General features: G+C 57.1%; 1 protein-coding gene across 3 annotated transcripts; it reads right to left on the minus strand.

Annotated features, from left to right (window-relative positions):
• Positions 1-340: 340 nt before the first annotated feature.
• On the minus strand, positions 341-25,645 carry BCDIN3D (BCDIN3 domain containing RNA methyltransferase). 3 transcript variants are annotated; one of them, XR_012052195.1, is made up of 5 exons: positions 25,460-25,645; positions 21,069-22,487; positions 20,786-20,964; positions 18,876-18,982; positions 341-1,189 (listed from the first exon to the last, which is right to left on the minus strand). XR_012052195.1 is itself a non-coding variant. In XM_030259212.4 (2 exons), the coding sequence occupies exons 1-2, from the start codon at positions 25,643-25,645 to the stop codon at positions 21,894-21,896; spliced, it is 780 nt and encodes a 259-aa protein (XP_030115072.4). In that variant the 3' UTR covers positions 21,012-21,893. The 3 variants fall into 3 exon arrangements, 1 of the variants encoding a protein (XP_030115072.4); XR_003957278.4 differs by lacking the exon at positions 20,786-20,964; XM_030259212.4 differs by lacking the exons at positions 341-1,189; positions 18,876-18,982; positions 20,786-20,964 and having other exon boundaries at positions 21,012-22,487.

Raw genomic sequence — 25,645 nt, forward strand, 5'->3', positions numbered from 1 at the left:
AAAAGCCCTTCCCAGGCAGAGGAAAAATCAGGGTTTGTGCTCAGAGCAGCCCCATTCCCGGGGCAGGAGCAGGAGCAGGGCTGGTGTTGTCTGGGATGAGGCTGGAACGGGAGCCTGGGACACCCAGACTGGGGGAGCTGGAGGCTGGGGCTCAACTGACATTGAATTTTGGGGATTTTTTGCTGTTTCTGAGCCTTCACCACCCATGGGACAGGGAGAGATCCCTGAGGCCACAGCAGGGGATTAAAGGGTTGGAATGCAGCCAAAATCCAAAGTCTCAAACCAACCTGGTCCTGGCTGCCCTCCCCGTGTTGTCCAGATCAGCACTGTCAATCCAGAATAACATACACTGGATTTTATTAGGGACAGAATGTGAAAAAAGGGGAAACAGAGAAGGATGCAGTGGTGAAGGGCAGCCCCAGAAAGTGCCAGGATTGTCACATCCCTGGTTTTGCCTCAAAATGCAACAAAATCCCACCTGGCTGCTTCCTAAAAATTCCTAAGGACTGAAAGGATACTGAATTTGGGTGGGGGGTGGGGGGGAAGATGGAAAAGTTTGGGTTTCATGGAAAAAGGGATGGTTGTGTGATGGTTAGAGGGTGCTTGGCAGGGTGGATGTATCGCTCACCTTCTCTGATTCATGTAAAAAATGGATCAGGGCCTGAGGATTGCTGAGAAAAACAGGGTTAGGGATTTTAATTAACTAATAAATGGGATAATTAATATTAATAAATAATCATATTTATGGCTCAATAATGGTGTTTTATGGCCGATTCCAGTGATCCCCTTCAATCAGTCACCCCTGGCACGCCAGGGCACATTCCCCACGGGGATTTGGGAGCTGCTGAGGAGACCTGTGGGATCAAGGGATATTTATCCCTCTTATCTGCCAGGCCACTCAGGAATCCCTTATCAGCTCCAGCCGCTCCCAAGGATGATCCCATCCCCGCCTGGAGCCTCAGATGTCAGATGTCCTGGAGGTCTCGGACGTGAGACATCCCAGGGGCAAATTCTGGAGCGGGGGCCGCGGGGATTTGGGGAAGAGCAGCGGGAATCGGTCCCGGAGCGCACCCCGGGATCCGCACACCTGGAGCGGCAGGAACGAGCTCCGGGCTCCCTCTGCCGGGCAGGTGAGGCCGCTGCAGCGTCCCCAAAAATGCCCAACAATTCCCGGCGTTCTTCAACAGGCCTGCAGAGGAAGGGAAAAAAAATCCCAGGTTGGATGGGGCTTGATGCACCCTGGGATGGTGGAACCTGTCCCTGCCCACTGGATGGGCTTTAAGGTCTCGTCCCACCTGAAGCATTCCATGATTCTGTGATCCAAAAGGGTCTTTCTCATCCACCAAGAGCTCCCATGCAGGGAATGACTCCTGGGATCCAGCCTGGCTGGTCCATTGCTCCCACACTCAACTGCTCCCCTCCTCCAGAGCCCCCACACACCTGGAATCACTCTGGGAAGATGAAACAGCTCCCAAGGTGAGGAATTCATCCCTCTCCACCTGATCCCACCTGGACCAGTGATGGATCTGTCACCTTCCCCTCCCTGGGGTCAGGTACCACCAGTCTCTGGCTGACTGTGCTGCCAGTCCCTCTTTGAAATATCCCCAGAACCTATCTGACTCCACTTTTTTATCCTCTAAGGACCAAATCCTCCAGGAACACCTCCAAGACATCTTCACCAGGGGAAAAACCCTTTTTCCATCTGGAATCTCAGCTCACAGCCCCTCTACTCCCCAGGAAACAGCTGCAGGTGGGAGCATTCCTGGTTCTTCTTCCACCTCTCCCTCCTTCCCCGGTGGATTTCGGGATGCACCCTCAGTCTGGAAGCAGCCAGGCCTTTTCCCAGTCCTTCCCAGGGCACAGAGCCTGGAAAAATCCAGCACCAGCTGAGTTCCTGCTCAGCACCAGAGGGGAGCCAAAATCCCCCCACGTGTGCCACAGGGTGAAATGTGTGGGAAGGGAGATGGAAATATCCTGGCATGAGGAACCGATGGCCTGGGGCTCCCACTCCAGCTCCAAAGCCAGTTTAATCCACCCATCCCAGCTCTCCCACAGCTGCTCCCCCAGTTCCAGGCAGCACCTGGAGTGACTCCAGAGGAACGGGAGGAGGAAGATGGATGCTCCAGGCCCTCTCCTGACCTGGCACAACTGTTTGCAGGGATGGAAGTGGCTCAAGCCAGGAAATCAGCCATTGGGAAAAGGAGCTCCCCCACTTTGGGGAAAAGACAGGGTTTGTTTTCCCTTTCCTGCACCAAACTGTGCCTCAGTTTCCTGCCTTTTTTCATCTGCAGCCTCCACGAGGATGGAATTTGGGGGAGGATAATTTCGTTTTCCTAATGAAATATTCCAGGACAGAGCAGGGAATTCAGCAAGAATGGAAGGGCTCAGCAGGGATTTGTCCCTGTCCCTCTCCCCAGGCTCCAGGGGATCACCAGCCCCACCCTGGGTGCCCAAACCCCTCCGGGAGCCCCAGATCCCCGGGCTGGCTGCAAACAAATCGCTGCATTGTGTGCGGGGAGGAGGGAGGGAGGGAGCGAGCCCGGCCCATCAGCCCATCCCGGGGAGCCGCTCTGTGCCCGTATAAGGCCAAGTTGGGCTCTCCCGGCCCAATCCGGGCAGGAATTGGGAACACCTGAGCCCGACCCCGCCCCGAGGAGCGGATCCTGCCCAGGTGAGCCGGGCTCGCCCCGCCCGGCACGGAATGGGAGCGGTGTCCGGTGGGAATTCCGCCCTGGGAACAGTGGCCCCAGAGGTCCCCAGGTGGCCACACTGGTTCCCTTTCTTAACTGGTGGCATCTTGCCCTGCCCCATTGTCAGCCACTCTCCACACGGGTGGTGGGACAGTTCCCCCTGTGTCCTGCGGCCGTCCCGGTGCTGGGATTCACCTCCCTAAACCTGACTGGGATTGGGATTCACCCCCCTAAACCCGACTGGGATTGGGATTCACCCCCCCCTAAACCCACCTGGGATTGGGATTCACTCCCCTAAACCCGCCCAGGACTGGGATTCACCCCCCTAAACCCGACTGGGACTGGGATTCACCCCCTAAACCTGACTGGGATTGGGATTCACCTCCCTAAACCTGACTGGGATTGGGATTCACTCCCCTAAACCCACCTGGGACTGGGATTCACCCCCTAAACCCGACTGGGACTGGGATTGACCCCCTAAACCTGACTGGGATTGGGATTCACCTCCCTAAACCCACCTGGGACTGGGATTCACTCCCGTAAACCCTACTGGGATTGGGATTCACCTCCCTAAACCCGACTGGGATTGGGATTCACTCCCCTAAACCCACCTGGGATTGGGATTCATCCCCCTAAACCCGACTGGGATTGGGATTCACCTCCCTAAACCTGACTGGGATTGGGATTCATCCCCCTAAACCCGACTGGGATTGGGATTCAGTCCCCTAAACCTGACTGGGATTGGGATTCACCCCCCTAAACCTGACTGGGATTGGGATTCAGTCCCCTAAACCTGACTGGGATTGGGATTCACCCCCCTAAACCTGACTGGGATTGGGATTCACCCCCCTAAACCCGACTGGGATTGGGATTCACTCTCCTAAACCCCCCTAAACCCGACTGGGATTGGGCTTCATCTCCCTAAACCCAAATGGGATTGGGATTCACTCCCCTACACCCACCTGGGATTGGGATTCACCCCCCTAAACCTGACTGGGATTGGGATTCACCCCCCTAAACCCGACTGGGATTGGGATTCACCTCCCTAAACCTGACTGGGATTGGGATTCACCTCCCTAAACCCACCTGGGATTGGGATTCACCCCCCTAAACCTGACTGGGATTGGGATTCCGCCCCCTGAAGCTGACTGGGATTGGGATTCATCCCCCTAAACCCGCCCGGGATTGGGATTCATCCCCCTAAACCCGACTGGGATTGGGATTCACCCCCCTAAACCCGACTGGGATTGGGATTCACTCCCCTAAACCCGACTGGGATTGGGATTCAGTCCCCTAAACCCGACTGGGATTGGGATTCAGTCCCCTAAACCCACCTGGGATTGGGATTCACCCCCCTAAACCTGACTGGGATTGGGATTCAGTCCCCTAAACCCACCTGGGATTGGGATTCACCTCCCTAAACCCTACTGGGATTGGGATTCACCTCCCTAAACCCTACTGGGATTGGGATTCATCCCCCTAAACCCACCTGGGATTGGGATTCACCCCCCTAAACCTGACTGGGATTGGGATTCACCCTCCTAAACCCGCCCGGGATTGGGATTCACTCCCCTAAACCCACCTGGGATTGGGATTCACCTCCCTAAACCCTACTGGGATTGGGATTCACCTCCCTAAACCCTACTGGGATTGGGATTCATCCCCCTAAACCCACCTGGGATTGGGATTCACCCCCCTAAACCTGACTGGGATTGGGATTCACTCCCCTAAACCTGACTGGGATTGGGATTCACCTCCCTAAACCTGACTGGGATTGGGATTCACCCCCCTAAACCCACCTGGGATTGGGATTCAGTCCCCTAAACCCACCCGGGATTGGGATTCACCTCCCTAAACCTGACTGGGATTGGGATTCACTCCCCTAAATCCGACTGGGATTGGGATTCACCCCCCTAAACCCTTCTGGGATTGGGATTCACTCCCCTAAACCTGACTGGGATTGGGATTCACCTCCCTAAACCTGACTGGGATTGGGATTTAGTCCCCTAAACCTGGCTGGGATTGGGATTCATCCCCCTAAACCCACCTGGGATTGGGAGTCACCCCCTTAAACCCACCTGGGATTGGGATTCACCCCCCTAAACCTGACTGGGATTGGGATTCAGTCCCCTAAACCCTACTGGGATTGGGATTCACCCCCCTAAACCTGACTGGGATTGGGATTCACTCCCCTAAACCCTACTGGGACTGGGATTCACCTCCCTAAACCTGACTGGGATTGGGATTCAGTCCCCTAAACCTGACTGGGATTGGGATTCACTTCCCTAAACCTGACTGGGATTGGGATTCAGTCCCCTAAACCCACCTGGGATTGGGATTCATCCCCCTAAACCCACCTGGGATTGGGATTCATCCCCCTAAACCTGACTGGGATTGGGATTCACTTCCCTAAACCTGACTGGGATTGGGATTCACCCCCTAAACCTGACTGGGATTGGGATTCATCCCCCTAAACCCGACTGGGATTGGGATTCATCCCCTAAACCCACCTGGGATTGGGATTCACCCCCCTAAACCCTACTGGGATTGGGATTCACCCCCCTAAACCCGCCCGGGATTGGGATTCACCCCCCTAAACCCACCTGGGATTGGGATTCACTCCCCTAAACCTGACTGGGATTGGGATTCACCCCCCTAAATCCACCTGGGATTGGGATTCACCCCCCTAAACCCGACTGGGATTGGGATTCACCCCCCTAAACCCACCTGGGATTGGGATTCAGTCCCCTAAACCTGACTGGGATTGGGATTCAGTCCCCTAAACCCACCTGGGATTGGGATTCACCCCCCTAAACCCGACTGGGATTGGGATTCACCCCCCTAAACCCACCTGGGACTGGGATTCACCTCCCTAAACCTGACTGGGACTGGGATGCACCCCCCTAAACCCGACTGGGATTGGGATTCACCCCCCTAAACCCACCTGGGACTGGGATTCACTCCCCTAAACCCGCCCGGGACTGGGATTCACCCCCCTAAACCCACCTGGGATTGGGATTCACTCCCCTAAACCCACCTGGGACTGGGATGCACCCCCCTAAACCTGACTGGGATTGGGATTCACCTCCCTAAACCCTACTGGGATTGGGATTCACCCCCCCTAAACCCACCCGGGATTGGGATTCACTCCCCTAAACCTGACTGGGATTGGGATTCACTCCCCTAAACCTGACTGGGATTGGGATTCACCTCCCTAAACCCTACTGGGATTGGGATTCAGTCCCCTAAACCTGACTGGGATTGGGATTCACCTCCCTAAACCCGACTGGGATTGGGATTCACCTCCCTAAACCTGACTGGGATTGGGATTCACTCCCCTAAACCCACCTGGGATTGGGATTCACCTCCCTAAACCTGACTGGGATTGGGATTCACTCCCCTAAACCTGACTGGGATTGGGATTCACCCCCCTAAACCTGACTGGGATTGGGATTCAGTCCCCTAAACCCACCTGGGATTGGGATTCACCTCCCTAAACCCGCCTGGGATTGGGATTCACCCCCCTAAACCCACCCGGGATTGGCATTCACCCCCCTAAACCCACCCGGGATTGGGATTCACCCCCCTAAACCTGACTGGGATTTGGATTCATCCCCCTAAACCCACCTGGGACTGGGACTCACACCCCTAAACCCACCCGGGATTGGGATTCATCCCCCTAAACCCGACTGGGACTGGGATTCACTCCCCTAAACCCACCTGGGACTGGGATGCACTCCCCTAAACCCAACTGGGATTGTGATTCACCTCCCTAAACCTGACTGGGATTGGGATTCACCCCCCTAAACCCACCTGGGACTGGGATGCACCCCCTGTGCCCGGCTAGGACCGGATTCCCCTCCCCAGTGTCCCCAGCCCTGCTCTGTCTGATCTCGGCAGGACCCGGGGGGCCCCTGGAATCCCGGCAGCCCCGGGATGTGCCAGCCCCGGGATGTGCCAGCCCCGGCTGCTCCCAGCCTGGCACCGGGATCTGGTGGCCCTGTCTGGGCCGGGGGATTGGGCCGGGTGATCTCCAGAGGTGCCTGCCAACCCCAGGTGTCCTGGGATCCGGGGACCTCAGCTGGATGCCAGCCCTAAGGCTGCCCCTGGAGCAGGGAAAAGGCAGCCCTAAGGTGCCACCAGGATGGGGGGACATGGGAGGGACCCCGGGGTGCTGGCACAGCTGGGTGCTGTCCCTGTCCCTTCCAGCTGGGCACCGTGGCTGTCCCTGTGCCTGTCCCTGTCCCTGTCCCTTCCAGCTGGGCACCGTGCCTGTCCCTGTGCTTGTCCCTGTCCCTGTGCCTGTGCCTGTCCCTTCCAGCTGGGCACTGTGCCTGTCCCTGTGCCTGTCCCTGTGCCTGTCCCTGTGCCTGTCCCTGTCCCTTCCAGCTGGGCACTGTGCCTGTCCCAGTGCCTGTCCCTGTGCCTGTCCCAGTGCCTGTGCCTGTCCCAGTGCCTGTCCCTGTCCCTGCCAGCTGGGCACTGTCCCTGTCCCAGTCCCTGTCCCTGTTTCTGCCAGCTGGGCACTGTGCCTGTCCCTGTCCCTGTGCCTGTCCCTGTCCCTGTGCCTGTCCCTGTCCCTGTTTCTGCCAGCTGGGCACTGTGCCTGTCCCTGTGCCTGTCCCTGTGCCTGTCCCTGCCAGCCGGGCACTGTCCCTGTCCCTGTGCCTGTCCCTGTCCCTGTTTCTGCCAGCTGGGCGCTGTCCCTGTCCCTTCCAGCTGGGCACTGTGCCTGTCCCTGTCCCTGTTTCTGCCAGCTGGGCACTGTCCCTGTCCCTGCCAGCTGCGGCCCGGCCAGCCCCGGAATTTGGGAGAAACCAGACTTGCCATGTTGTGCTGCCAGGGCCGCCCTGCCCGGAGCCCCACGGGAGCGGTGCCAGCCCATCCCCGGGGCTGGGAGTGCCCCATGTGCCACCTCCGGGATGGGGACTGCCCCAATTCCTGCCCCAATTCCTGCCCCAATTCCTGCCCCACTTCCAGCCCCGCTGGGACACAGAGGGAATCTGGGCTTGGCTGGATTTACACGGTGCAGACCCCCGTGCCCTGGTCCCCTGGGGAGAAAAGGAGGCTCAGGTGGGACCTTCTCCCTTCACAACTCGCTGGCAGGAGGGTGGGCTCAGCATCTGCTGCCAGTAAACAAGTGAAAACGGCCTCAAGATGCATCAGGGAAGATTTAAGTTGGATTTAGGAAAAATTCCTCACTGAAAGATTGTAAAGCACTGGAAGGGGCTGCCCAGGGCAAGGGCAGAGTCCCCATCCTTGGAAGTGTCCAGAAACGTGTGGCTGTGGCACCTGGGGACATGGTCCAGGGGTGGCTGGGGTGGTGCTGGGTTGATGGTTGGACCTGATGCTCTCTGAGGGCTTTTCCAACCTGAGCAATTCCATGGTCTGTGGACAGCAGCGACCAGAGGTGGTTCCTGGGGTTTGGAGTTGGCCTCAGCTCGTCCTCCCCGCTCCCTTCAGGCACTGAACACCATCCCAGAATTTCCTCCTCAGGATCAGCTGGAGACAGTGGGATTGGAGGAGGTGGAAGGAGCCCCAGCCACAGCACGAGTTCCCCTGTGGGACACGGGGATGGCTTGGGCCTGGACGTCCTGGAGTCATGGAATTGTCTGAGGGATCCCAAAGCTCATCCCAAACCCCTGCCACGGGCAGAGACACCTCCCTCTGTCCCAGGCTGCTCCAAGCCCTGTCCAGCCTGGCCTCAGCCACTGCCAGGGATGGGGCATCCTCTGGGAAATCTGTTCCAGAGCCTCCCCACCCTCACAGGGAGGAATTCCTGCTCAATATCCCATCCACATCCATCTCTGCCCTCTGCCAGTGGGAGCCATTCCCTGTGTCCTGTGCCTCCAGGCCTTGTCCCCAGTCCCTTTCCAGCTCTCCTGGAGCCCCTTTGGGCACTGGAGAAGATTCCAAGGTGTCTCCAGAGCCTTCCCTTCTCCCAGCCTGCTCCCTCCCAGCCCCATGGATCTCTCTGATGACAAATTCACCAGGAACTCTCCAAACCTCAGGCAGCTGGGATCCACACAGGGATCTGGGGGAACTGGGCAGTGCCTGTGCCTGTGGAGGGGTTTGGAGGAGCCACAGGGCTCTGGGGGATCTGGGGCAGTGCCTGTGTGTGTGGAGGGACCCAGCAGGAGCAGAAAAGCCCCAGCTCAGCAGGGGAAGGAGCTCCTGGCACAGCCCCTGGAGCCACGCCTGGAATGCACAATGGGAGCGGAGCTCAGCCACTCCTGCCAGGACCTGCCGTGTTTGCGAGGCTCGGGGCACACCCAGAAATTCAGCGCTTCGGAAAAAAAGCCCTCAGCACCTGGGCAGGAGGAACCACTTCAGAGCTGAGGAATCCCAGGTGACTCAGGCCTGACGCAGGAAGCAAACAGGGCTGGGAATGGTGGCAAGAGGGCTGGGCAGCCCTGGGAGGGACCCTGGGGGCCAGGCAGCCCCTCTGCCCCCTGTGCCAGCGAGACCTGGACCATCACAGTGCATGGAATGTTGTCAGCTGCAGCAAAGCTGCTCCAAGCACTCCCCAACTTCCCAGTGCCCACCTTTATCTGGCTCAGAATCAGCTCCAAGGGTTCCAAAATCTCCTTCACCCCAGCGCTCCCAAGCTGGTGAAATCCTAGTGCAGCAGCAAGAGTGGGCCCTTGCCCACAGAGAGGCAATTCACCCTGAAAAAAGGGAATATAAAACAGCTGGAGTTTCATTTCCAATGCTTCCAGAGCCTCGTCATGGAGCCAAAGGGACCTGTCACTTCCTCTGGGCAGGAGAAGGGAAGTAGGGATGAGGACCCCACGACTTGGAGCCTTTGGGGGTTTGGAATTGCAAGGAGAGGAGTAAAACAAGCCCAGTTCAGTGGATCCACTCTGGATTTACACCCCTCTGCCCTCCACAATGGGTAATCCAGCATTCTCTCAGCATTCCCTCAGCATTCCCTGGCTAATTCACCAGAATGACAGATCTGCACCAGTTCATCCCCCAGCATTCCCAGTGGTGACACCAGTTTATTCCCAGTTCCTGAAGTGAGGACCTCAGGGAATCCCAGCTGCTCTCCTGGTTCAAACCAACAACAGAAAACCCTCAAAAACTTGGACCCCAAACCCAGACTAAACCAGGGGAAATAAATCCAGATATCTGGATCACAAGACACTCAAAAAAACCCCAGAGTTCACCTAGCCTTGGATTTGCCATGGGGAATCTGAAATTCAGGAGCACGAGATGTTTCCCCTCTTCAGAGCTGCCATGGGATCAGCCCTGCCCGAGCTCCCCCAGCCTGCTTTTGGGGAGCACCAGTGGAGCCTCTGGATGAAGGGCTGGATTCCCTCCATCCCTGCTGCCAGCACTTCCCGACAGCAGCTCCTGCCATGGCCCAGAGCCAGGGGACAGGCTGGGACCTGAGCTGGGATTTGGGATGGGCCCGGTGCTGGCGCAGCTCTGCACTTACACAACGCAGGGAAAAGCTTGGGCAGGACAGTGGGGATCCCACCTGGACCACGGCAGGGGACCCAGGGCTTGGTGGGACTGAATTCCAACACAAACTGCCCAAGTGTGCCCCAGCACCGGGGATTCCCACCTTGCTGGAAGCTCCTCAGCCCACCTTGAGTGCAGGAAGGAGCAACTCAGGGCCTTGTATTTGGCTTTATAGAACAGGCCTCGAGTGGCTCCAGCCCCTGCTCTGGGTAAAATCCCAGTCCACAACTGGGAATTGCCTTTGGACTGCTCGCCCTATCCCTCACTTCATCCTGGGAAGGGGCAGCATTCCCTTCTCCTTCCCAAAGAGACTGAGCTTTTCCAACCAGGAAAGAGCCTGGCTGGAAACCCCAAAATCCTGCTGCCCATCCCCAGGCCAGGCTGGTGGGGGCTTGGAACAGCTTGGGCCGTGGAAGGCATCAGGAATGGGATGGGCTTTAAGGTCCCTTCCCACCCAAACCATCCTGGGATTCTGGGACTAATCCAGGTGTATCTGAAGGAGGCATTGACAGAGTTGCCCTTCCCTGCCAGCTTAAACCCAGAATTCCAGCTCCAGCACAAACGGGATGAATCCCTGGGGATTTTGTGGGAGCTGGGCCCCTTTAACAGTCCCTTTGTGCCAATTCCTGTGTGTTTTACTCTGAACTGGGAGGTTTTTAGCAACCATCCCAATCATGCCAGGAATGGGGTGGGGATGTTTTGACAGGGAGTCCTGGATCACGTCCAGCTCCCACCCAGCTCCCTCCTCTCACCTCTCCCTGCTCCCCGGCGTGCTCAGCTCCGAGTGTCAAGAGACTGGAATTCGAGAGAAAACAGACTCAGAGAGCAAACACTGCCCAGAGCAGGGGGAACCCAGGGATATCAGCCCGGGATCACACACAAGGAACACCTGGGGCTAAACCTGCATCTGTAAAACACACCTGGGGGAGCATCCCTGAATCCCACCCGAAAATCCAGGTCCACGTCCCTGTTTTCAGCAAGGATCCTGGTTTTTCCTCAGCTGAGGCTGCACCTGGCTGGGAAAGGTGCTGGGAGCCCCACCCGGCCCCGGGGCAGCTCCGGGAGCCGCCGTGGGTGCGTCCCTGGACCCTCCCGAGCTGCGATCCCTCTGATCCTCCCGCGTCCCTGCCCTGGGCTGGGAACGCCGCGGCTCCAGCTCCAACCCACTTGCCTTGGGTTTTGCACAGGAGGCAAATCTCGGTGGTGCAAAGCTCCCACATCAGCAGAAACGGAGCCTTCCCTGCCATCCTGGCACAGAAATGCACCTCCTGGAGCCTGTGGAGGTGCCCAGCTCCTGTTCGAGCCCTCCCAAGGTCCCTTTGGTGGGGCTGCTGGGGTTGGACTGAATGGTCCCAAAGGTGTCTTCCAACCTTGGTGATTCTGTGATGCCACAATCTCCCAGCCCTCCCCTCTGACCCAGCCCACCCCAATCCCCACCATCCACCTGCTCTTCCCTCCTGGAACCACGGTGCAGATGCCCAGGGAAGGCACCCACCTGTCACGGGGAAAGTGGGACCTTTCCCTGTTCTGTCACCAGCCCAGCCTGGATTTCTGTGATGGGACATCGCAGAGAGGGATGTGTTGGGATGTGCCACTCTAGGACCTCCCTCCAAGGGATTCCATGGTTCCTCTGGGCTTCCCAAAGCCCTGTGGACCCTTGGGATGCTCCTGCCCAAGGTGTCCCCTCAGGGATCACCGGGTTCAGGCCCACCATGCACCCAAAATCAGAGTCCAAGGGAAGCAAGTTCTGCATCAACCAACTGGGGCCATCCTCGGGGTACTTCCCAGGGAACAGGGGGAGAATCATGGGATCCCAGAAGGAATTGGATTGGTAGGGACCTGGAAGCTTCCAGGGTTCTCTGGAACCTCCAGGTGCTGTGTCCCATCCTCTGCTCCTGTGTCCACACCCCTCACTGGATCGGAGGCTTTACGGGCATTTCTCTCACTAAAACATTCCTTCACCTTCCAACTCTCTAAATACTTAAAAATCCTTACAACTCTTCCTTTGGAGGCTGAAGGGGAACCAGCCCAGCTCCACTGTGGAGTCCAGCTCCTACAGCTCCTCACAAAGCCTTTCCTGGCTGAGCCTGCCCTGTGTGAGTCAGCTCCACACAACGCCCGAGTCAGCACTTCCCACACCCCAGCTGGAGCTGGGCCTGGAAAAACGCAGCCACATCCCCACGGAGGGACCCGCCGGGACCTGCCGGCTGGCACGGGCACCGGGAATGTGCTGCTGACAGCACCAGGAGAGAACAGGGAGCAGCTCTGCCTCCCCCCCAGGCACAGGGCCCTGTTTGGGACATGTCGGAGTCTCCTGGGAAACCTGGACCCAGCCCAGGCCTGGCCTTCGCCTCTCCTGCAGCCCAGGGAAAGCTCCTTTGTGTGGGAATCCAGAGCATCCCTCTGGCAGGGGTCAGGAACCCCCCTGGACAGAGCCCCCAGAGACACTGGCTGTGATCTCTGTCCATGGAAAAGAGTTTTCAACCTTACAGGATGAATTACCAGCTCTGAGTGTTTGATATAAGGAATAATTAAGCGTGGCACGGGTGCAAAAGTAAAATTTTAGGATTCTAGATTAGCAGTCCAAAGGGGACAAGATGGAGGAATTGGGTGTGCCTTGTCCTTTTTCTCCTTCTTCATGCCCTCCATGTTTCACTGTGGTGTTGGCATTTTTCTGTTGGTTCAGGCTGGGGACACACTGTCCAACGTAGGTGACAGATATTGGCACGTTATTGTAAATCCAGCACAGGTAGTTTCTGGTATTTAATGTTTGTACCATCCCACTGAGGGCAGAGCCCCACACGCTGCCCTGCAGGACAGAGCTGCGGCAGGGCAGCAGAACATGTTAGAGATAAACAGAATAAACAACCTTGAAACCAGCACAGACCAATTATGGCTTCTGCTTTGGCAGCGGGGCTGACAGACAGAGACTTTCTACAATCTCAGAATCATCAATACCACAGATTCCCACACCTCAGGCCACGGGAATCCCCCAGGTGAGATTTGCACTGAGGTTATCCAGGCCAGGGGAGATCCCACCCCCAGCACGACCCTCAGGAGAAGGGAGCTGAGGAAGGCACGGCCAGCAGGAACCCCAAGAATTCCCAGTTCCATTCCCAAGCCTCATCCAGGGTTAGCCAAGCTCAGGTGAGATTCCCACGTCCAGCCTCAATCTTCAGGAGAATGGAGCTCATGAACACAAGGCCCAGGATGTACTGCAGGAATACCTGATTCCCAAACCTCATCCACACCCAAAGCTCAGGAGATACCCCAGGAATGTCTAATTTGATTCCCAATTCTCATCCAGTCACCCTCCTTTCCTCCCTCCCTCCTCTCCCAGGCAGCTCCCAGGTTCACAAATCCCATGGGATCCCTGTTCCCTCTGCCTGAGCCCTCCAGACAGCACCTTTCTCACTCAGACCTTCCCTGCACGTTCCTGTGCTCCCAGGGGCAACCCCTCTGCTCTCTCCTGGCTTTTCCATGGAAACCTGGACACCTTTCCCACCTGTCCTGAGCACTGAACAAGCTGTGCTGAAGGAGCCAAACCCCCAGTGGGATGAGGCTGAGTGGAAGTGGGGCCTTCCCAGATCCCCGTGGTTGCCTGGATCCAAGGACAAGGCTGTCCACAGTGGGATTGGGGCAAGCAAAAGGCAGCTCTCAGGGTTCTTCCTGTGGGAATTCTGAGGAAAGGACTGAGCCCCACCTGTGTGGGCAATGGGGCAGGTGTGGAGGTAAAGCCCCACCTGAGGAATGTGCTGCAGGTCCTGCTTCAGGGGCTGGGGCACAGGAAATCCTTTGGGATCTGCCCCAGTTATCCCCCAGGAGCTGGCACTGGTCAGGCTGGGAATGTCCAGCCAAACAACGCAGCTCAAACCATTCCTAGGAGATCCACCAGCCCTGGACAGAAGCCACCACACGTTCCAGAGGAGCCTTCACAACTTCCAAATTCCCTTGTGTCCATGTACTGGCCACCTTGGGAAACACCAACAGAGGATGGTCCTGCCCGAGGGGATGGATCTTCTCCAGATGGACACGGAGCCAGAGCAGCTCACCAGGGCCTTTGGAGGAGAGATTCCATATTTGCACACATTTATTAGAGATTTGGGGAAAATCCTTCATGGAGGGGTTGCCCAGCCCTAAAAGGCTGCCCCAGGGCAGGGGCAGAGTCCCCACCACAGAAAATGTCCAAGAAATGTGTGGGTGTGGCACGGTCAGGAGTGACCTTGCTAGGTTGGACTTGATGATCTCTGAGGGCTTTTCCAACCTGAACAATTCCATGATTCCTGGCTCAGGCTGTGTCACCTGCTCTGAGGGGATTAGAGGACTTTTTCCCATTAAAACCTTCACCCTCCTGCCTGTTTTTCTCACATGGGGAACGGGAATTTTGCCCAAAATGCCAGCAAGGATCTCTTCCCTCACAGCAGTCCCTTCACTGAGCTTTTCCCAGCACCATCTCACACAGATCCATGGAATGGTTTGGGTGAGAAGGGACATTAAAGGGACATTAAAGCCCATCAAGTGCCACCCCTGCCATGGGCAGGGACACCTTCCACTATCCTGGGGTGCTCCAAATCCTGTCCAACTTGGCCTTGGGCACTTCCAGGGATCCAGGGGCAGCCACAGCTGCTCTGGGAAATCCATCCTAGGTTCTCACCACCCTCACAGCCAGGAATTCCCCCATATCCTGGCACTCCAGGCCATTGTCCTAAGTCCCTCTCCAGCTCTCTTGGAGCCCCTTTAGGCCCTGGGAGGGGCTCCAAGGTCTCCCTGAATCCTTCTCCTCTCCAGGTGAACACCCCCAGCTCCCCCAGCCTGGCTCCAGAGGGGCTCCAGCCTTTGGATCCCAGCTGGGAGTGCCTGGAGCAGGGATGTTCCCGGAGTTAATGGAGATGCAGAGACAGAGCTGAGCCATCTCAGGGCTGGCAGGTTTGGGAGCCTCCCTGTTCCCTCCCTGCTGCCTCTGTTTGATCCCTGGAGGATCCCAGGGAGCTGCTTTGATGTGTCAGCCTGGCAGCAGGGCCTGTTCCAGCACGACTGCTCCCAGATTCCTGCGGGAACAAAGCTGCACCTCAGTGTCGGAACTCAAAATGTCCCTCAGACATTTTCAGAGGTTCCAGGCCTTGGTCAGAAGCATTTTAGACCCTGGCAAACAGCAGAAAACAGCTGTGATTTTGAGTTTGAACCATGGAATGAATTACCAACTTTAAAGGTGGAACAAGCAATCACAGAGGGTTAGATGATGTAGTAAAAGTAGTCACAAATTAGAGGGTAAAATTTTTTAGTATTGTACAGGGGGGTTTTACTTTATACAGAGGAGTCAAAAGTTCTAAGATAGAAAAAAGTGAGCCTGATCCTTTTCTTCCTCCTTCTTCTTCCTTACCTCCATGTTCTTAGTGATATTAGCATTTTTCTATTAGTTTAAGCTAAAGACACACTATTCAACATAAATAATAAATATTAGCACATTATTATAAATATAGTACACGTAATTTCTAGTATATAATATTTGTACCATCCCACTAAGGGGCAGAGCCCCGCACACTGCCCTACAAGACAAACCTACAGCAAAGCAGCAAAACATGTTATAAATAAGCAAAAATAAACAACCTTAAAACCAGCACAGACGAACTATAGCTTCTTCTTTAACAACAGAACAAAAAAACACAAACTTTCTACAATCTCAAAATCACCAATACCCACAAATTCCAACACCTCAGCAGCTTCCAGAGGCTGGGACTGGCCCTGGGGCAGAGCAGGGACACCAAGTGACACAAGAGACTCCCTCAGCATCAGCTTCCCTGTCCTTCCCAGGAATTACAACCCAGCAATCCAGCAGGATGGATTATTCTGGATCCTGGTGCATCCCATCCCACAGGGATGCCACCTCACAGGGCTGGGTCTGATCCCTGACCCACCATGTGATGGGGTTTGATCAATGATCCACTGTGTGCCCTGCCATGGAAACGTGGATGAGATCCCTCCTGAGCTTCCCTCCTCCACAGCAGGGTCCCCACACGAGTTTAGGCTGCTCTGGCCTCGGAACTTTCTCACTCCCAATAAAACTGGCTCCGTGCTCCGGGGAGGGTGAAAGGACAGAGCAGCTTGGTTAAACATCAGGATGGAATTCCAGAGGGCTAATAAGAAGCATTTTATGATCCTGATTGAACAGAGATTGTCAGGTCTGAAGAGATAAGGTCTGAGAGCATTTTATATTCCCTGCAAGCAGATCCCCACCCTGCACCACGACTCCTGCCCCTTGCAGTGGGCCCAGCTCCACAGGAACAAGGATGCTCCGAATTAACTCATTCCAAAAAACTTGAGCCTGAGCTAAGAAATGGTGGCAAAGATTATGGATGATCCATCATGATCCAAGGGACTTCTGTGGAAGGGGGAAAACAAACCTGCCTCGGTTTGTTTCATAAGTGAATAAAATGGGAAATCTGAGGTGCTGAAACAAAATCTCAGAGAGGGATGAAGGAGCTCAATGAGAAGCATCCACAATGGGCCAGCTTCTCCACCAGGACCAGCGAGGATAAAGGCTTGGGGACTCCAAGGAACCCTTCCCACCTGGAATTTCAACCTGAGGGTTCATGGCCACGGCACTTCCAGCACTGACAGCCCGAGGAAGGGAACAGCCAAACTCTCCCTGTTTGTAACCCGAGGGAGCAGAACCTGCCCGCAGCACGTCAGGGAATTCTGGAATGCTTTGGGTGGGAAGGGACCTCTAAATCCATCCCATCCCACCCCCTGCCATGGCAGGGACACCTCCCAGTGTCCCAGGCTGCCTCCAGCCCCATCCAGCCTGGCCTTGGACACTCCCAGGGATCCAGGGGCAGCCACAGCTGCTCTGGGGAAACATCCAGAATGACCCCAGCCTCACCCTTGGATTTGTGGTTGGTTTTCCCACCAGGGCTCTGTTCCCCCCCACTTCACCTCCCCAGTCCAACCTTTGCCTCAGAACTGGTGACACTGGGAGGGAAAAGCCAGACTCCGAAAGCGTGTTTGGGTTGGGACTGCTCTTTTCCCAGCTCTCCACAATCAGATTCCCAGATGTCCACAGATTGCCACCTCTCCCTTTTCTCCTGTAATTCCAAAGTGACAGGAGGAGCAAGAAGAAACCTGCCCTGAGCTGAGCCAAGGAAGTCCAAACCTGTGCCCTGGGACCTGCAGGGACAAGTTCCCGGGCCCAGGAAGCTGCTGCCAACTCCCAGCTCCTCAAGTGGCTCCCTCCACTCCTGGGCTGCTTGGATTAAACTGGAAGCTGAATTAATCCATTTTTTTGCCATGTCCCCAGCTAGAAATCATGGGATGGCCTGGGTAGGAAGGGACAGGGTGGGCTTTAATGTCCCCAGGGACACCTTCCACTATCCCAAGGTGCTCCAAGCCCTGTCCAGCTTGGCCTTGAACACCTGGGATGGAGCAGCCATGGTTTAACACTGACAGAATTATCCCCCATTTTCCCAGCCAGGAATTCCCAGAGCTGTCCACCCCTCAGCATCAAAGCCAAACACAGTTGAACAAACTCTGAGAAAGCCTTTTATGGATATGATCCAGCTCTGATTTGGAGAGACCCTTTGAGGAAATGCAATTCCATTTGCTAAGTCCAACCCAATTCTAGGAAGGGGGAACTCGGAGAAACTTCTAAATGTGGTAAATTTGGGAAGTAGAGAATGAAAACCTGGATGAGCTCTGGGAAAGGGGGTGCTGGGGAGACTCACCCCTTCCAGGGCCAGGGGTGGGGAATGGGAAGGAATCACAGCTAAGCTGAGGAGTCTGAAGAATTCCTTCTGCTCCAAGGGCTCAGGAAAAGCAGCCATGGAAATGGCACAACGACCACAGAATCCTGGAATGGCTTGGGCTGGAGAAGCCCTCTGAGACCATGGAGTCCAACCCTTCCCCAGCACGGCCAAGGCCACCCCTGACCGTGTCCCCAAGCGCCACATCCACACAGCTGTGAATCCTCTGGGGTGGGGACTCCCTCTCCAGCTGTGCCAGGAGGTTCTGGACATGGAAGGGAGCAGCTCCAGGAGATCTGGTGCTCTCAGGCTGTTCCATCTGGCCACTCTCAGTTCCTGCCTGGGCCCCGGAGTTCCACACTCCATTTTCCCCTGGGAATGTGTCCTTTGTGCTCACTCAGCACGGGACTCTGGGAGACAGCAAAGTGTCCCTTAGAGGAAGTGACATTGTCACAGGAGTGACAGAGAAATCCAAAATAAAAATAAAAAAGAATCTCATCGACTCCAACCCAATTATGCTTTCTCCAAGGGCTGGAAGCACCTGCAGAACCACCTGGAAAGTGGAAGCTCCAACATCTGAATTTTGATGCTTCAGCTCCCCAGCCTTGATTCTTCCATGAAAGGAAGGGGAGAGTGACCTCCTCATAGCAGGGGGGAGCCTTAATGAGTGCCAGCACTTGGCAGGGGACTAATTAATCCCTGCAGTGATTACTGGGAACAGGGCACAGCTCTGAGCCCAGGCTCCAGCTCAGCTCCTCGGGTTCTCCATCCCAAAAGCGCTGTGCAATCACACAGCCAAGATTCCCCATCCTTCTCCACAAGGAACCATCACAGAGCTTTGCTGCTGTCCAAGAGGCAGACGTGGGTTTAACCCCCAGCTGGAATTTCCCCCTGTCCCACCCTCAGGAAAGCTGGGAACACATTTTAGCAGTATGGGAAATGCAGAGTGTAAAAAAATAGACAGAATTCTCCAGGTCCTTACTGCAGCTGGGATCCATGGGATCTCCTCCAGGCTCTCCCATCTCTGTATCCCAGAGCTGTTCCCATCTCTCCAGTCCCAACACCTTCCTGGACAGCAGGAGCATGGAGCTGAAAGGAAAATGAAAGTGATCTTTCCTCCTCTTTGTGGAAGGACTGACTCCATGCTGAGCTCTGCAGTATGCCGGGATCACGGAACTATGGAATTGTTCAGGTTGGAAAAGCCCTCAGAGATGACTGAGTCCAACCATCCACACAGCACCACCTTGGTCATCCCTGACCATGTCCCCAAGTGGCACATCCACACTTTTCCTCTACATTCCCAGGGATGGGGACTCACCCACTGCCCTGGGCAGCCCCTTCCAGGGCTTTACAGCCCTTTCCATGAAGGAATTTTCTCAATATCCAACACAAACTTCCCCCAGTGCAACCTGAGGCTGTTTTTCCCTGGTAGCAGATCCCAAATCCCTCCTGGCTCCACCATGCCAGGGGTGCTCTGTGAGGGAAACAGGGAGAGGGAGAGGATCCCCCCCAGCTTCCTTTTCTCCTGACTGAGCACAGGGACTGGTTTTGACCATTCTTAGCTGTATTTGTGGCAAAACCCAAAGGATTTGGCTGTGCCAAAGCCAAGCAGAGGAATTCTGGAGCTAGGCCACTCCCAAGCCCTGGGACAGAGCCATATCAGCAGTTCCAAAGTCCAGGAATGAGAGATAAGGAGCCATTGCAGTTACAGACACACCAGGAATGGACAGCATGGAAAGGCTGGAAAAATAGGAACTATCAACTCCATAAAAATAAAATAGGAACTATTTATATCACACTATCCCCTCAAACAGCAGCGCAGGAGGATTCCCCAGACACATCCTGGGGGATTCCCAGTAAGCAAGGAGCATGAACCAGGGCTCTGGGAAGGAAATAACCCTTCCAGCCAGGTGCAGGGACAATAATTTGGGATGCACCCACCACCAACTCTTCCTAGAATTCTTCACAGGGAAGTATGAAAATCCTCAAAGGAAAAAGAAAGGCAGAAATTATTTCCCCCTTTAACTGGGAGCAGGGATGGGGCTGGGCTTAGTTCAGAAACTTTTCAAAGGTGAAAGGAAACAGCACCAAATATTGACACAAGGGAAGGGAAACATTCCAGGGGGGAGGGTGTGGGATGCATGATCCTCCAGTGCCCCCAGCAGCACGGCTGGGAAAGAGCAGCTGAGCAGGAGCAAAGGGAGGAAAACACGGTATGAGTGACACCCCTGGAGTCAGCAGAGCTTCCCCAGAGCTCCTGGAACGTCAGGGATTTCCCAAAGGGATTCACGTGCTGGAAGAGCTACAGGATCCCTGTGGAAGTTGGATTTATGGGAAGGGCCTCAAAGTTTTCCTACAACCCTGCTCAGCATCCTGAAATACCCGGGATCATGGAATGGTTTGGGTGGGAAGGGACCTTAAAATCCATCCCATCCCACGGGCAGGGACACCTCTGCCGAGTCAGGGACAAACTATTTTTGAACAGTGGAACCTAAAACCACAACTCCACACACCTCCCACTGTCCCAGGTTCCTCCAAGCCCTGTCCAACCTGGCCTTGGGCACTGCCAGGGATCCAGGGGCAGTCCCAGCTGCTCTGGGAAATCCATCCCAGCCCCTCCCCACCCTCACAGCCAGGAATTCCTGCCCAATATCCCATCCATCCCTGTCCTCTGGACGTGGGAATCCATTCCCTGTGTCCTGTCCCTCCAGACCCTTGTCCCAAGCCCCTCTCCAGCTCTCCCTTTAGGCACCAGAAGGTTTCCCTTCCCTGCCCTTCCCTTCCCTCCCCTGACAGATCCACACATTTGCTTTTCCCCCTGCAGGAGGAAACAAGGAATTCCCAGGAAGGACAAGGACAAATCCCTGCAGGTTTTCCCATGTCCCTGCTCACCTGGGCAGGAGCAGCGACACAGGAGCACCTCCTGGAGGTGACACCTTCTCTCCCTCTGGAACGGAGCTCACCTGCAACAAGGCTCGGGACACCCCTGGGCTTCCCTCGCTCCCACTGGAGCAAGGAAAAGTGGAAGTACAACAGAATTAGCAGCTCAGTTCCCTGGTACCCCTTGGGTGCTGAAAGGGATGGGAATAAAAACAGGATTACAAACCCCAACACGGAATTTAGGATAAAATCCAGTGGTTTTTATTCCAAGCGTATCATTCCCAAAAGCACTCACCATTAGGGATGGACGCCTGTCCCGGGAGAGCTGAGCCAGGGGCGCTGGGTCAGGGAGGGGATTGTCCTCACCCCAGTCCTGGGGGAGTTTTGGATGCATTTTGGGAAAAGGTTCCTCATCCAGAGGGTGTTGGGCACTGGACCAACTCCCCAGGGAATGGGGACAGCCCAGAGAAGCCAGAGCTCAGGGTGCTGGGATTTTGGGATCAATGGGATTTTTGGGCTGTCCTGGGCCAGGAGTTGGAGTTGGTCCCTTCCAACTCAGGGCACTCCATGACTCTGTGGTCCTTTCTGGGTCCCTTTCAACTCTGATTATTCCATAATTCCGGAGGTCGGGGAGTGCTTGGACAACACTCTGAGGCACTGGGTGGGATTTTGGGCTGTCCTGTGTGGGGCCAAGAGTTGGAGTCCATGATCCAGGTGGGTCCCTTCCAACTCCAATGTCCCATGACTGATTCTCACAGGTCCCTTTCAGCTCTGGATATTCCATGATTCTGGAGGTCTGGCAATGTCTGGACAACTTGGGTTTTGGGAGTAATGGGATTGTTTTGGAATGTCCTGTGCAGGGCCAGGAGCTGGACTCGAGGATCCTTGTGAGGCCATTCCAATCAGGACATTCTACATTCCCTTGGGCGTATTCCAGAAATATTCTTGATACACGTGGAAAGCACACATAGGAACTCAGACTGCAGGAGCGCTTCCTTGAACAGCCTCCCACCCCACAAAACTGCTTAAAAAAAATCACTCACAGACATTCCTTGCCCTGGATTCACACGGGAAGTCACGGCCTGGTCCTAACAGGGATTTTGGGATTCCTTGCCATGAATCAGCCGGAGCCCTGGGGACGCGCCGTGGACCTGAAGAGCAGCAGGCTCCTGTCCCAGGCGGTGCTCCCGAAGGAGCAGACGAGCTCCATGGCGCACTGCTGCGTCAGGATGCGGGTGACACTCGCGGCCATGTCCCCGCTGATCCGCAGCGAGCGGAAATGCTCGAAGTCGGCGCGGCCCAAGCGGCGCAGCCGCCGCGCCGCCGCCCGGTAGCACCGCCAGGGCTGCGGCTCCACCAGCAGGAAGGTGCACAGCGAGGCCAGCAGCGCCAGGAACTCCAGCAGGCCCCTGTCACCGTGGTTCAGGTGGATCCACATGGTCACCGACATGCAGAAGCCGATGTCGAAGGAGGAGCGGCCGAAGCGCTCCAGGAAGGAGCTCAGGAAGGGCTCCCTGGCCCTGGGGTCCATGAAGTCCAGGCTGGCAAAGGAGATGGATGCAGGGAAGGGGCTGCTCTGCTGGGCCCTCCGGATCAGCTCGGGGTCGATGTCGCAGCACAGCAGCTGCAGCTCCCTGGCGGCTGCTGGAGGCTCTGGGCTGGAAGGGCTGTCCTGGAGCCCCAGGAGGTGCTGGTACAGAGCCACGCTGAGCTCCTGTGGGAGGAAAACAGGGATCCTGGGAGACCTCCCCTGAGCCTCCCCTGTCCTGGGAGCCCTGAGCACCTGGAATGGATCCCCTGTGTGGCAGCAGCTCTGGCCACAGAGAGCAGCACGAAACTTTCCCAGGCATGGTTCTGGGAAAAGGCTGTGAGAACATCATCCTTGCCCATTCCCTGTCTGTTCCCTGCCCATTCCCTGCTTGTTCTCTGCCCATTCCCTCTCTCCCTGCCCATTCCCTGTCCGTTCCCTGCCCATTCCCTGCTTGTTCCCTGCCCATTCCCTCTCTCCCTGCCCATTCCCTGCCCGTTCCCTGCCCATTCCCTGCTTGTTCCCTGCCCATTCCCTCTCTCCTTGCCCATTCCCTGCCCGTTCCCTGCCCATTCCCTGCCCATTCTGCGCCCCTCTCTTGCCCGTTCCCTGCCCATTCCCTGCCCATTCCCTGCCCATTCCCTGCCCATTCCCTGCCCATTCCCTGCCAGTTCCCTGCCTGCTCCGTGCCCGTTCCCTGCCCATTCCCTGCAGAGAAAAGAATGAGAAACTGTTCTTATCTTCACTGGCTGCACCTGCTGCTGTGGACATGTGCAATGTGTTACGGAGATTATTTACCAAAGGGTGGTTTCTTAATTAGTCAGTGGTGATGGTGTTTTAATTCAAGGATCAATTAGGTCTAGCTGTAGTGAACTAGGGTATAAAAGAGCAATGGGTTTCTCAATAAAGAAATTGCTCAACCTTTTGTAAATCATGTAACTTTTCACCCAGCCGGGGACCCCTCTGTGCTGACACCCCCACAGCGAGGGCCTGCTCCAAAAAACAGGGAATCATGGAATGCTCTGGGCTGCAGGAACCCAGCTCATCCCCCTCCACCTCTGCCACGGGACACCTTCCACAAGAGCAGCTGGCTCCTGGAATGTCCAGGTGCCCGGCCTGGAATCTCTCTCCACAGTGCACACTGATGGAGAGTGAATGAATCCTTAATTCCAGGAGATCCCACGGAGCTCCTGGAGCTGCAGGACAGGCTGGGAATGTCCTCTGGGGGTGACAGTGCCTCTCACTGACCTGCTCCACCAGCAATGGGACCTGGAATTGCCCCTCAGGGGAAATTCCAAGCCCCAGGAACAGCAGCACTGTCCCAGCCAGGCTGGGTTTCAGGTGGGATCCATAGTTCTGCTTTGCTGGGCCAGGAGAGGCCACACCTGGATCCAGGGCAGGCCTCTGAGGGGCTGGAATGTGTCTGGAGCTGGGAAAGGGCTGGAGCTCCAGGCAGAGCTGGAAATCCCTGAGGGAGCTGGCGGCTCATGTGGGACCTGCTCACTTTCCAAGCTGCACAGGAGGTGGAGCAGGAGAGGTGGGGATGTGCTCCCAGGAGCAGAATAAGGAGAAGCAGATCCCAGGGGCACTGCCTGCCCCATCCTCCTCATCCTCCTCACCAGTCCCACTGCCCTCCTCTCTCCTTCCCCACCAGTGTTCCCAGTCTGCACCACGCCACACCAGTGCCTCATCCTGAGCCTTTTCCATGGGCCTCCACAGTCTGCCCCAGTGCCCCCAGTACCAGGGGAGTGCCAGTGCCCCCCAGTGCCCCCCAGTGCCCCCCAGTCTGCCCCAGTGCCCCCCAGTCTGCCCCAGTGTCCCCAGTGCCTCCCCAGTCTGTCCCAGTGCCCCACAGCAGTGCCCCCCCAGTCTGCCCCAGTGCCCCCCCAGTCTGTCCCAGTGTCCCCAGTGCCCCCCAGTCTGCCCCAGTGTCCCCAGCACCCCACACCGGTGTCCCCCCAGTTTGCCCCAGTGTCCCCAGTGCCCCCCAGTCTGCCCCAGTGTCCCCAGTGCCCCACAGTCTGTCCCAGTGTCCCCAGTGCCCCACACCAGTGCCCCCCAGTCTGCCCCAGTGTCCCCAGTGCCCCCCAGCAGTGCCCCCCCAGTGTCCCCAGTGCCCCCCAGTCTGCCCCAGTGCCCCCCCAGTCTGCCCCAGTGTCCCCAGTGCCCCCCCAGTCTGCCCCAGTGTCCCCAGCACCCCACACCGGTGCCCCCCCAGTCTGCCCCAGTGTCCCCAGTGCCACCCAGTCTGCCCCAGTGTCCCCAGTGCCCCACAGCAGTGCCCCCCCAGTCTGCCCCAGTGTCCCCAGTGCCCCCCAGTCTGCCCCAGTGTCCCCAGCACCCCACACCAGTGCCGCCCCAGTGTCCCCAGTGCCCCCCAGTCTGCCCCACTGCCCCCCAGCAGTGCCTCCCCAGTCTGCTCCACTGCCCCCCAGCAGTGCCCCCCAGTCTGCCCCAGTGCCCCCCAGCAGTGCCCCCCAGTCTGCCCCAGTGTCCCCAGCACCCCACACCGGTGCCCCCCCAGCCTACCCCAGTGTCCCCAGTGCCCCCCAGTCTGCCCCAGTGTCCCCAGTGCCCCCAGGCTGCCCCAGTGTCCCCAGCACCCCACACCGGTGCCCCCCCAGTCTGCCCCAGTGTCCCCAGTGCCCCCCAGTCTGCCCCAGTGCCCCCCAGCAGTGCCTCCCCAGTGTCCCCAGTGTCCCCCCAGTCTGCCCCAGTGTCCCCAGTGCCCCCCCAGTCTGCCCCAGTGTCCCCAGCACCCCACACCGGTGCCCCCCCAGTGTCCCCAGTGTCCCCAGTGCCCCCCAGGTCTGTCCCAGTGTCCCCAGCACCTCACAGCAGTGCCCCCCCAGTCTGCCCCAGTGTCCCCAGTACCCCCCAGTCTGCCCCAGTGTCCCCAGCGCCCCCCAGTCTGCCCCAGTGTCCCCAGCACCCCACACCGGTGCCCCCCCAGCCTGCCCCAGTGTCCCCAGTGCCCCCCAGTCTGCCCCAGTGTCCCCAGTGCCTCCCCAGTCTGTCCCAGTGTCCCCAGTGCCTCCCCAATCTGCCCCAGTGTCCCCGGTGCCCCCCAGTCTGTCCCAGTGTCCCCAGTGTCCCCAGCACCCCACACCGGTGCCGCCCCAGCCGCCCCCTCCCGTCCCCCCCCGGCGCCCCCTCACCCCGGAGTTGCAGCCCACGTCGAGCCCGAGGAGCGGGCGGGTGGCCGCGGGGAAGAGGCTGCGCAGGAGCCCGTGGGGCAGGAGGCTGACGCGGCCCTCGGGCGGGTGGAACCGGGAATAGTTGGGGAAGTTCCCGTAGGGAGCCGCGCCGGGCTCGGGGCCGCCCCGGCCCATGGGCGCCGCCAT

Source organism: Taeniopygia guttata, chromosome 29 (assembly GCF_048771995.1).
Source record: "Taeniopygia guttata chromosome 29, bTaeGut7.mat, whole genome shotgun sequence".
NCBI lineage: Eukaryota > Metazoa > Chordata > Aves > Passeriformes > Estrildidae > Taeniopygia > Taeniopygia guttata.